The sequence below is a fragment of the Peromyscus californicus genome, unplaced genomic scaffold (assembly GCF_007827085.1).
Source record: "Peromyscus californicus insignis strain IS unplaced genomic scaffold, ASM782708v3 Scaffold_3__1_contigs__length_106647218, whole genome shotgun sequence".
Taxonomy (NCBI): Eukaryota; Metazoa; Chordata; class Mammalia; order Rodentia; family Cricetidae; genus Peromyscus; species Peromyscus californicus.
Genome location: NW_026294551.1, coordinates 48,843,125 through 48,855,774, shown reverse-complemented (window position 1 = coordinate 48,855,774; position 12,650 = coordinate 48,843,125). Strand labels below are relative to the sequence as shown.

At 42.4% G+C, this 12,650-nt stretch overlaps 1 protein-coding gene across 1 annotated transcript; it reads left to right on the top strand.

Annotated features, from left to right (window-relative positions):
• The first annotated feature begins 3,876 nt into the window (after positions 1 to 3,876).
• On the top strand, positions 3,877 to 4,496 carry LOC128121791 (ubiquitin-conjugating enzyme E2 D3-like). Its single transcript, XM_052756786.1, has one exon. The coding sequence runs from the start codon at positions 3,994 to 3,996 to the stop codon at positions 4,435 to 4,437; it is 444 nt and encodes a 147-aa protein (XP_052612746.1). The 5' UTR covers positions 3,877 to 3,993; the 3' UTR covers positions 4,438 to 4,496.
• The last annotated feature ends 8,154 nt before the right edge of the window (positions 4,497 to 12,650 follow it).

Sequence of the window (12,650 nt, the reverse complement as noted above, 5' to 3'; positions counted from 1 at the left end):
ACAGCACTCCATTCTTCCACTTTCTTCTCCCAGCACTGCCAAAGGGTCGTAGAGAAATCACACAGATGAGATTCGTATTCTTGAAGCCAGATCCCTAGCTTATCTGTCACACTCTTCATCAAGCAACACTTTTGCCTATTGAAGTCCATCCACACCTCTGTCACTTCCACAGCCCATTATGATACCCACATGAGCACTGACCCAAATACTGAACTCATCATTGATTATCTTATCCCATAAAGGACAATTTCTTAATATGTTTTTGATGCACATCATTTCCATGTGTCTGTCTCTATCTTGTCCCTTTGCTCCCAAGGAGATTCCATGGATCAAGACTAAACCTCATCCTTATTTTCTTCTGTTCTCTTGGCTGTTTCACTCCATCAACTTCTTTGCCTGGTCCGTGGTATTATAGCTGTATGTCCTACCTACTAACTAACAAGCACACTGTGGCCTCTACAGTCCTGCAGTGAACCTTTCTTGGTCTTGTAACCCTTTCCATCAAATATCCTCTTTTCTTATCTGTGTTCTCCTTTGCTTAACCAGGCTTGTTTGCAGAGATGGCTCTTTATAGAACTAAAAATATGCTCATAACATGCAGGTGTGTTGCGTACAAGGCAGAGGTTTTTTTTCCAACTAGCTCACTCTAACCATTAACTCGCAGATGAAACTCAAGTTTCTTATTGTGGAGAAAGCCTTGAGGACAGAAATTCAGACAGTAGATGGTAACATTAACCAATCGAGGCAGGGATACAGATGAGGCTGAAGACTAAGAAGGAATTGACATAGAAAAGAAATCTGTGTGTTTGTCTTGTGGAAGGTTTTGAGCCAATGCAAGGGCTTTATTCAGTAATTGCTATTTATAAGTATTAGCACACTGGATGTAGTTCCCACTAACTCTTTCTGAAAAGAGATAGTCAGCCCTTTATTTAATGTTAATGTAAGTATTTGAGCATATATGCTGACTAATGATGGAAAAATGTGTAATTATAAACAAATACACAGTTCAAGAATATAAGAAAAAGTTGCAACCCAAAAGGTTGATATTTTTTGTTATCAACAGATAAACAGAAAATAAAAGGAGAGTGGTTTGTGAGTGTAGGGGCTAGGCATGGAGGTCCATGGCACCAGATGTTAGAGTTCTATCAGGGCAGATAGGTGATTTCTGTAGAAACTCAGGCAAGAAGCAAAATGAACCTTGTACTGTTGGGGAGAAGAGAGGGATGTACATCAACAAAAAGAGGCCTGAATTTCCTAGAAGGCCTCAGTCTCACACACAGCTCACCACTAATATCTACAACCCTGGAGAGTGTTTGGGCTTTGACATGAACTATGGTACTGAGGAAAATTTTGCAAGGACAGGTGAGACCAATTGCTTAACCATCTCATCTGGGTGCAAGAGACAAGGCCAAAGAAACATGCTTCAAGTGTTTGCAGATTTCTGTAGCAGCCCCACTCCTTGAGACTTTGACTCTGCAAAGGGACCACTGCCAGGCTGCAAATAGTTGGAGCAGATACATCTTTGTAGTTCCTCTCATAAGACCCTGCATTTGCATGGCTGGACAGCATATGTCCATGACACACAACACAATTCAAGAAGTAGAAATAACCAAATCACAACTACCCTTTCCCAGCCCTGTGTTCATGGACAAAGCCCCAGGGAACATGTAGCAGAGCAGGAATTCTCTCAGTCTGCCATTTGTCTATTGGATCTTCAGAACTCAGGTTTTAGAGTCAGGCTGAGATTTGTGTCCATCTTACCTCTCTGTATGACCTTTGATGACGCATTTCACCCAATGTGTGATGTGGAAAAAAAGAAATGATGATTTCTACTTACCTTGTAGGGACTTTATGTGGGTCCAGAAAGAGCATGGCCATGGTACAGCTACTGCTGCTGTGTGGCTCCATCAAGCCATTATAAGTATTCTCTCTCCAATGTTCTCAGATCTACCTGAAGTCCACAGACATTGTCATAAGACATCCTGGCCATGTGGCCTTCACTCTTGTTCCACAAGTAGAACTTTGCAAGCAGCTACATTAGCACCTGGGTGCAGGCATGCTCAGAGCAGCATCCTGGGGCTCTGCTTAGATGGAGATGAGAATGGGATGGTTTGAAAGAATGAGCTCCCAATTTCTGAACCATGAGCAGAAGGAACAGAAAGTACTGTCCTGGATGAAACCTGAGGAGGAGAGACCCTCCAAACTGCAGCCAGATGGATCTTAGCAATAAGACTGGGAACTTGCCAGCAGGCCATAAAGTCCCCTGAACCATCACTGTCTCGTGTCTTCATTCAGATCCAAGTCACAGTAATTGTTGAGCCTCATAGAAACTCCTCTGCATGCTCTTAAGGGACACAGTGCCTCTCAGGAGTGATTGGGAGTTTCCTGGAGAGAGTGTCCCCAAGGTTCAAGCTCTGGGCTGACCTATGCCAGCCTCTCTGTTGGGATTTCTCTACCTCTGCTATTCAGACTCTTTTAGGAACTCTGCTTGGGAGTTGTAAGGACCCTGGTATAATTGAGATCTGATATTTCTGCAAGCCTGTACATAGGTCTTTCTGCTGTTTAGTGTCTCAAAGAAAGAAAAATCACAATTCATCTTCTCACTAGGATTTGACCAGAGAGGCACTAGAGCGCAGCTATGCTTTCTTTCAGGTAGCACACTGATGGCAGATCTCCAGATTTTCCAGATTCTGAGAGATGGAAAGAGTCTACGGACATTTAGACCACTTTGTATATACATCACCTTTGTAGTAGCCCTAGTAATGGTTGTTGTCCTGTGATTTAGCACCTCCTGTTGCAGAGAGGCCACTGCCTTCTGCAGAAAGTGGTGGTGAATACTGTGAGCCTAGGCTGGATCACCAATTGCTGACTTTGACACATGTTGTTTATAGCTTCCTTGGGCCAACATTTGTTTACTTATATACCAATGAAATGGGAACAGTAATAAGAATAAACACACCCTCATGAAGATAAAATAATTGAATGAATTGTATATAATTCTTAAAATAGTATGTATTTTTTAATTATATACATTCTTAAAATAGTGCCCGGCACATAGTCAACACTTAGGAGGTATTAACTTATTTTACCATTTTTATTTTATTCAGAGGTGAGGACTGAACCCAGGGTGAGGCCTTGCCCTTGCTGTGGAAGTGCTCTAACACTGAGCCAAAATGCCAACTCCCTTATTGTTTGATTATTTATATATAAATCTATATAAAATTTACTATGTATTGACCACCTATGTCACTAAGAGTCATGTGACAGATCTCTACTTCCTATATCAAACTGTATATATAATCAATATTGACACATTTTGAATGGTATTTTCCTATAGATATATGAGATCACATCATGCTGGTGGCTCTGCTATTAGCTGCTTTGTATCTAAATTGTGGTCTGCTGTCTGGTCCATGGCCACAAATACCATCGTATCCAATAATCAGTGTTTCCTTCTTGGCAAACACATTTAGGGGTGTTGGCATCCTTCTCAGAGTCTCTTATGCATTTTATCTCCTTGGTACCCCTGAAGGGAAGGAATTATTTAGTGGCTTTAGTCTTCAATTACTTATCAGTGTTTTCTGTGGACATGGAACATGGGTTTCATTGGCCCATGCACAGAATCTTGGCCATCTTCTCCTCCTAAAATAGAAAAGCTTATCTCGGGAGTTTTCCTTCAGGTGAAGAAGACTAAATGTAAATGTCTCTAGGAAAATCTGCCTTGGCTATTTTCCTTGCCATTGAATGCCTTTCAGAAACAGAAATGGGGTGTTGTGCGCATGAGCCCCATAGGGCCGGGGAGGCACCAGCTGCCGTGCAGGGAGGAGGCCGAGGCTGCAGCTCCAGGAAGCCCTGGCCCCTCTGTTCGCCTGTGTCTGGCAGAGCCGGTGTGAGAAGAGACAATCCTTCCTCACCGTGGGGCTGATCAAGACTTTTGGCCGGACCTTTGAGTACACATCGGGATAGTGAAGAGCCCGGCGAAAAGCACAGACTATGGCGCTGAAATGGATTAATAAGGAACTTAATGATTTCCCCCATGACCCTCCAGCACAATGTTCTGCAGGTCCGGTTGGAGATGACATGTTTCATTGGCAAGCCACAATTATGGGACCTAATGACAGCCCATATCAAGGTGGTGTATTCTTTTTGACAATTCATTTTCCTACAGACTACCCCTTCAAACCACCTAAGGTTGCATTTACAACAAGAATTTATCATCCAAATATTAACAGTAATGGCAGCATTTGTCTTGATATTCTAAGATCACAGTGGTCTCCTGCTTTAACTATTTCTAAAGTTTTTTTATCCATTTGTTCACTGCTATGTGATCCAAACCCAGATGACCCCCTAGTGCCAGAGATTACACAGATCTATAAAATGGACAGAGATAAGTACAACAGAATATCTCGGGAATGGACTCAGAAGTATGCCATGTGATGCTACCTTAAAGTCAGAATAACCTGCATTATAGCTGGAATAAACTTTAAATTATTGTTCCTCTTTTGATTTTCTTATCCAGCTGCTCCCCTATCAGACCTTATCTTTTTTAATTTTATTTTTTGTTTACCTGCCTCCATTCATTCACATGCTCATCTGAGAAGACTTAAGTTCTTCCAGTTTTGGACAATAACTGCTTTTAGAAACTGTAAAGTAGTTAACAAGAGAACAATTGCCCAAGATTCAGAAATTTTTTTTAAAACTGGAGCATGTGTATCATGTGGCCAATGTCTTCACTCTAACTTGGTATGAGACTAAACCAATCCTCACTGCTCTAACATGCTGAAGAAACCATCTGAGGGGGAGGGAGATGGATGCTCAGCTGTCACATCAAAGGAAGCATTATTCTAGCGCATCCATACTTGTTTAAGCCTTCCACTGTTGGAGATTTGAGGTTATATGATATACGTTATGCTCATAACTGATGTGGCTGGAGAATTGAGATTGAATTACAGCATCAGCAGAACAGAAAATGTGATGTATTTTATGCATGTCAATAAAGGAATGACCTGTTCTTGTTCTACAGAGAATGTAAATTGGAAGTCAAACACCCTTTGTATTCCAAAATAGGGTCTCAAAACATTTTGTAATTTTCATTTAAATTATTAGGAGGCTTGGAGCTATTAGTTAATCTATCTTCCAATACTGTTCAATATAGCACTGAATAAATGATGTGAGTTGTCAATGGATGAGTGATCAACTAATAACTCTCCTAGTAATTGATTTATTTTTCTTCAATAAAGTTGCATAAACCAAAAAAAAAAGAAAGAAACAGAAATGGTTTATGGAATACGTCTACAGAAAAAAAGAGTGATGATAATGTATTAAGTACCGAGAAGTGAAACAGAAAGGCAATTGAAGAAAGAGAGATGAAAATATTTTGGAATTATTGTTTCACTGGTTGTGAAGACATTAAGAATGACAAGGTGTTGCGATGGAGCTGAATATCTCCTTCCCAGCCATCAGCTGTCAGAAACTCACTGAAGTGGACAATGAAGGCAAGCTTTGTATAGTCTATGAGAATCACATAGCCACAGAAGTAGCTGCTGATGTTCTGGGTGAAGAGTGGAAAGGGTTATGTGGTCTAAACCAGTGGTGGGAATGACGATGTTTTCCCATGAAGCAAGGCATTTTGACCCATGGTAGAGTGCTCTTGCTGTTTATTAAGGGACATTCTTGTTACAGACCAAGGAAAACTGGAGCACAAGTCTGTTCAAAGAAGCGTTGTGGATGCCAATCTGAGTATTCTCAATACAGTTGTTGAGAGAGACAGAGAGACAGAGAAGGATATTCCTGAAATGACAGATACTACTGTGCCTTGTCTGTTGGGACCTAAAAGACCTAGCAGAAACAGAAAGCTTTTTTTTCTCTCTCGAAAGAAGATGATGCCAACCAATATGTTGTCAGAAAGCCCTTAAACAAAGTAGGTTAAGAAGCCCAGGACCAAAGCACCCAAGATTCAGCATCTTGTTACTCCATGTGACCTACAACACAAATGCTGACCTATGGCTCTGAGATACGACGCACTAAGAAAACCAAGGAGGAGGCTGCAGATCTGCTAAACTCTTGGCCAAGAGAATGAAGGAAGCCAAAGAAAAATGTCAGGAGTGGGTTGCAAGAGACATAGGCTGTCCTCACTGAGAACTTCTACCTTTAAGTCCGAGTCCAGTCAAATAAGTATCTAAGAGTAACAAAGAACTGAACAGACCTTGGAAAAAGTGAAATCGATCTGGAAGCAGCAGACCGAATTTAACAAGAAGCATAGAAATAGCTTAATTGAGCAATTTAGTCAGAAACACACTCCACAAAACAAGTGAACACACAAGACAGAATTCAAAGGTGTTTCTGAAAGGAATCCTAAGAAACAGACTCCTGCCAACAAGCAATACCAAAGAGAACATGCAGCTTTAGCAGAACAGTTGGTCCACAGAAGGGAACCTGATACAGAAGCACAACAGCAGCCGAGAGTAAAATGACATCACAGAGACCGAAAGCCTAGGGAGGTGGTTAAAGGCCTCACTCTTCTCTTGGGTTACTGGACTCAGTACAAAGGTCCCTACTTTGAGGAATTCTCATGGATACCAGGCTTGGCCATCTGCTCTTTGTTCCTCAGGAGACATCAAGTTGGTTCTCTTTAAAATATTTTTTATTTGCATATAGTAATCACACAGTAATGAGTTTCAGTTTATTTTTATTGTTTATTATTATTTTTTGATACTAGATCTCACTCTGTAGCCCTACCTGTTTAGAAATGGCAATTCCATGTGTGTATACAGCATGCTTTTGTCATAGTCACCCTCCATACCTTCTTGTCCTCTGTCTCACTCCCACTCTTCTCCCTCCTCTTCCTGATTAGTCCCTCTTCTACTTCCTTGTCTCCTTTTAGAGGCTCAATAAGCTTCATTGGAGTTACTTACAGAACAAGGGCTGGGTCATTACAGGGCCATGGGCATCCCATCAGCGGCTACACCACTGAAAAAAGTTTTTCTCCATCCTCTAGTGATAATTAGCTGATGTTAGATCCTCAGGGAGAGATGGGGCTTTGAGAGTCCCTCTCTCCTCTGTGACAGGGTGATGTTGATCTCAAAGTTTTGCAGATACTCCTAGAGTGACCATGAACACAACAGTCTGCAGCACTCAATACCTTCTTGTAGCACTTAGATTCTTTACACTTCTGTGACGTCTTTATGGGGGTGACGAACATATCCCATTTATGACTGAATGCCACAGACGCTTATTCTTAGCACTTTGATCAGTAACGAATCTCTGCAGTTTTGCTGCTCACTACAAATAAAAAAGCTTCTCTGCCCAAAATGACAGCCACGGTAATGTATGAGTACCAACTGGACCATTTGAAGGCAATTAGACATGGAGATCATGTCCATTTAGCAAAATATCAGTAGTAGCTTCCCTGCTATGGCTTACGATCTCCACAGACATGGGGGTTTGGCTGGGCCTGCAGCACCAGATGTGAATTCTCTCTGATGGAATGGGCATAAAATCCAGTCAGAAAGTGGTTGGTTACCCTCACAACAGAAATGCCACCCTTGCACCAGTGGGCACATCTTGCCCAGCTAGTTATTAATGTCACATGCAGGTTCCACAACTGAATGAGACTGTTGGTGACAGTTCTCCAGCAGAAAGCAGGTTCGATTCCCTGTGAGGGTTAGTTAGCAAGAAAGAAGCTTCCACATTACCCGTATCTTGACTTTTCTGCATCCTATGACCACCCGAGGTGTGCAATTTGCCTTTTGAGACAAGATCTCTCACTGGCCTGAAGCTTATCCAGTAGGCTAGGCTGACTGGCCAACAAGCTCCAGTATGTGTAATCGATCGTACTTGTGGGTTTTTTTTTTTAAAAAAAAATGTAAATGTTATGCCTGTGTCATGAGCCCCCCCAGAGGCTACCAGGAGTCTGAATTCCTATGCAAAAGCAAAAAGCCTTTATTGCAAGCTCAAAGCTTGGGCTCTCCATCAGTGATGTAAGCTATCCTTAATGCTCTGGAGCATCTAGTACTTGTTTGTCTCAATTCTGATTGGTCTCCCACAGGGTACCATTTGTGGCTTTTCCTGGTTATTGTAAGGGTGAGGCCTAGCCCCAGTACTATTAGTTTGCAGCCTGTCATGGATGCACTAATGTTAAATTAGGCCTCTTCATAGATTTGGGGGAATGAACTCAGGACTTCATGTTCCCATAGCTTTTTTGACTGAGCTATCTCTCCAGCCAGGAAAAAACACATCTTATTTCTCATGTTACATGAAGAAGACTTAAGTTAATGGTTTGCTCTTGATATTATCAATAGATACATGAAGGTCATAAATAATGGTACAGGAACACAGCTGGCCCTCTTGGACAATGACAGCAGCTGATACACAAGTCATTTGTTGCATCATCATGCAGAACCAAAGCTGAGCAACTGATAGGCAGGACCACATCTTGACCAGGATTGCTAAATTGCATAACCTCTTGTTTCTCCATCCCAGCTCTTACTCTTTTTAAGCTTAAAGCTCATATCAGTACCTCTGAGCTTGGGGTCACTGAATCACCTTATTTGTCCTTCGTCCTACACAGTGATAAGTTTTGCCCTAACCCATATCTTCTTGTTTGCTTGTTGTGAGACAAGGTCTCTTTATGTCAGCCTGGCCATCCTGGAACTTGCTTTATAGGCCAGGCTGGCCTCGAACTCACAGAGCTCCACCTACCTCTGCCTCCCAAATGCTGGGATTGAAGATGTGTGCTATCTTCCCCAGTACATTAGTCGTATCTTTAATTGGTGTCTGGGTGACTGAGCCTGATTTGTTGGGGCTGCTATAGACTGAGGTTCTGCCCTTAAACTCCACTTACACAGCCAGAAATGAAACTTTTATGTAGCATAATCTGGCCAACTTCTCAGTTGATCTTGTTTCCTCAGACTGGAAGCCTCTGTGTCCTCATATCCGAATGGTTCTCAGCTGAACTGCTGCTCGAAGCCTGAAAGCTTAACCAGCCAAAATGCTTCTAGTTCCTGGTCCTCAAGCCTTATATATCTTTCTGCCCTCACTCCCTGGGATTAAAGGCTCACTCCCTGGGATTAAAGGCGTGTGTCACCACCATGCCTGGCTGTTTCCAATGTGGCCTTGAACTCACAGAGATCCAGACAGATTTCTGCCTCTGGAATGCTAGGATTAAAGGTGTGAGTGCCACCATTTTCTAGCCTTTGTATCTAGTGGCTGTTCTGTCTCTGACCCCAGATAAATTTATTAGGGTGCACAATATTTTGGGGAACACAATACCAGCACACTTTTAAAATGGGATGATAGGATCAGGGTGTATGACAGAGTTAAGCTCATTCTTGGAGGAATAGCACCAAACACCAGGACAAAATTATTCTAGAGATCATCAGAGGTCTCTCACAATAAAGTACAGGAGGAGGAACAGTGCTGGGGTATCTGGTGGCTGTGGTATTTATTAGCCATGAAGACAATGATATGAAGGTTCAGTATCAGTGGGTTCTTCTTGATATCCTGGGAATTAATGCAGAGAAATGACACATTGATAACTGCCAATAATGAAGTGACCATCTAGGAGAACAGAGGGAAAACCAGTAATCCCCTACGACACCTGCAGGGTTATTCATTTCTCTAGAAAGAAACAGGCTAACAACCAAACCAGGATTGTGGTTGATATTGTGCACCCCAATAAACTTATCTGGGGGTCAGAGAACAGAACAGCCATAATATTAAACATAGAGGTTAGGCAGTGGTAGCACACACCTTTAATCCTAGCATTCCAGAGGCAGAGATCCATCTGGATCTCTGTGATTTCAAAGCCACACTGGAAACAGCCAGGCATGGTGACTCACGCCATTAATCCCAGGAAGTGATGGCAGAAAGCAGAAAGGTATATAAGGTGTGAAAACCAGGAACTAGAGCTGGTTAATCTTTTAGGCTTTTGAGCAGCAGTTCAACTGAGATCCATTTGGACTCAGAGGCTTCCAGTCTGAGGAAACAGCTGAGGAATTGGCGAGGTGAGGTGGCTGTGGCTTGTTCTGCTTCTCTGATCTTCCAGCGTTGACCCCAGTACCTGGGTCCAGGTTTGTTTTTATTAATAAGAACTTTTAAGATTTGTGCTACACAGGATCTATGTTTGCTGTGCATTTCAGTGCTCAGTCCTCCCAGTGGTGTGATTATATAAGGGAACTGGAGAGGACACAGGACTCTGTGATAAGCAATGGTACCCCTAGGCACTGGAGAGCAGCACTGAGAAGTTTCTAGTCTTTGAGTTGCCTCAATTGCTCTGCAGCTTCTTTGCTGTCTTGGGCCTCTTGCTCACTGTAGGAGAGAATCAGTCTGCTCTGAAGAAAAGTCTTTAGACAGTGCTCACAGCTATGGTGATTCCCCTCCACACTCATCCCCACCCCTTTCATGCCTCTGGTCCATTGAGATGGGAGATATAAGGCTGCTTTGGGAGGAGAGTCCATCTTCTACACACCAAAAGAGCCTGAGGTGTCTACACTGGACATCAACCAAACTTGAATAGGAGTGATTTCTTCCAGTGGGTTGTTAGATCATTGTTGTTGTTGGGGAGCAAAGCCTGGAACTTCCTAGACCAGCATCTTGTATAGGTTTAGCTATACATTTGGCCAGGAATACACATAAGTCACCTTTGTGTCATTTGCAGTACATCATATTGGAAGACACAGAATTTGTCCAAATGTAGGCATGTAATTTTAATCATTTGGAAAGGGTGACATATACAGAAATGGGTATAGATAGATGTTGCTTTTCTATTATCATTAGTAAGTAGATTGCAAAATATATTGCCGTGGTATTTCACCAGTACTGATTTTTCAAATTTCAAATTTATTATCTGAATTCTGTCCTAAGGATGAATATTCTTTCTTGCTTTGTCTTTCCTTTTCTTCCTTTACCTTCCCCTCTCCTCATTCATCCACATATACTATACCAGTGCAATATACTTGTCTTAATTTTATTCACTTAGTTATAATCCATTAGTATCATTATTTCATTGTTCAAGACTTAGCCAATAAGAATGCTTTAAAATGGCTTCTTTGTCTCTTGGCATGTTTTTACCAATCTTGGAGTCTTATTCCCTGACCTCTTTACAACACCATGCTATTACCAGAGTGTTCAAAGACTGAGGGGAAATCTACACTGAAAGGAGAATGTTAATGATTTCATATATATCTATCTATACATATATGTATATAAATATACATTTATACATATACATATTTATATATCTATTATCTCAAGAAACCCACACAATGAAACAATTTCAACAGAAGCTTGTGATTTACTTTAAGGGGGTTGTGTAAAAAGTCATAGGCCAGAGGAGATTTAACTTAGTTGGATGGGGTAGCTTTCTCTACTTCAGTCCAAGAAATAGAGTTAATGAATTTTCTTGGAAGAAGTCCAATGCTACTGGACCACATCTTTCTCCTTTTCAAGAAATTGCCCCTGAGGGAATGTGTGGGTCCTGAGGCAATTGCTAAGCTCTAGCTTCCCACAAGAGATGGAGTCTCACACTGGTCCTTCTGGGAAATCAATAGATGGGTAAGTCCTCTGACAGCCCGGGGCTGGAACTCTCCATGTGGTATTATTGGGGTCCTGATGTTGAGGAACAGAGCTCACTCTGCAGTCCTGCAGCTTGGGGTGTGTAGGGCTTCCTTGGGTACCAGAGGAGGCTTCAGTATGTGATCTTGATAGACTCCACTTGAAAGAGAAACAGCCTCAGAGTCTCGGGGAACTTTTCATGTTACATCAATGATGACAGAGGACTGAAGAAGAGGCCACAGGTCATTGTGGTGGTGACTGGGACAAACACAGGCAGTATGGTGAGCTCACAACTGGGGTGGGACACTATCCTTGAAGGAGCCCTGTTAACCAGCACAGAAGCAGGCTTTCAGGTCCTGAGAGAAAATGTAAATAAGGTTTGTATTTCATCTTTAAGGAGCAAGTAGAGGCAGACAGATATGATCTACAGACAGTGAAATCATAACCATGCCTTGGCAATTGCAGTGCTTGGGAGGAAAGATGATGTACATTTCAAATCTTTCCAACCAAAATGTGTGATTCTCATGAGAGTCACTGCAGTCAACAAACACTTCAGTGTGTGCGTCCGGAAAACAGGCTGCAGGGAGAGCAGATGAAGGAGGAGCCCTAAGGCTGGTGTGGCCAGTGACGACTTTGAGAACAAGGAGTGTGGAGTGAAACAGAGCCATCCCTGAGGGCAAGGGGGCAGGCAGGGGAAAGAAGCCTTTCTCTTCACAAAGAGGAAATCCTGGTGCATCTTTAGGGTGGCTGTGAGTGTCATGCTCTCATCCTAGAGCACACATTCAGAAAGAAGAGTATTCTAGGGGAGAAAGGGGCACATGCTTTGCCTGAGAAGTTTCTTCCTCTGGGGAGGATCCTATAGATCAGGATCTGTATCAAGTCAAGCCTGTACTTGGCCCATTTAATACAAATGCAGACAGAAGAGAGGGTGACATTTCTTGGGCTCTCTAGCCAGTGGAGAGTCCCTCCTGGAACTCTTCTCTCATGAAGTCAGGGTAACTGGCTTTTTGTTTCTGTTACTGTCATGTGCCACTGTTTCTGAAGGCAGAATGGAAGAGGAGAGCTGTGTATGCCCAATGTTCATACCTTTCCTAGCT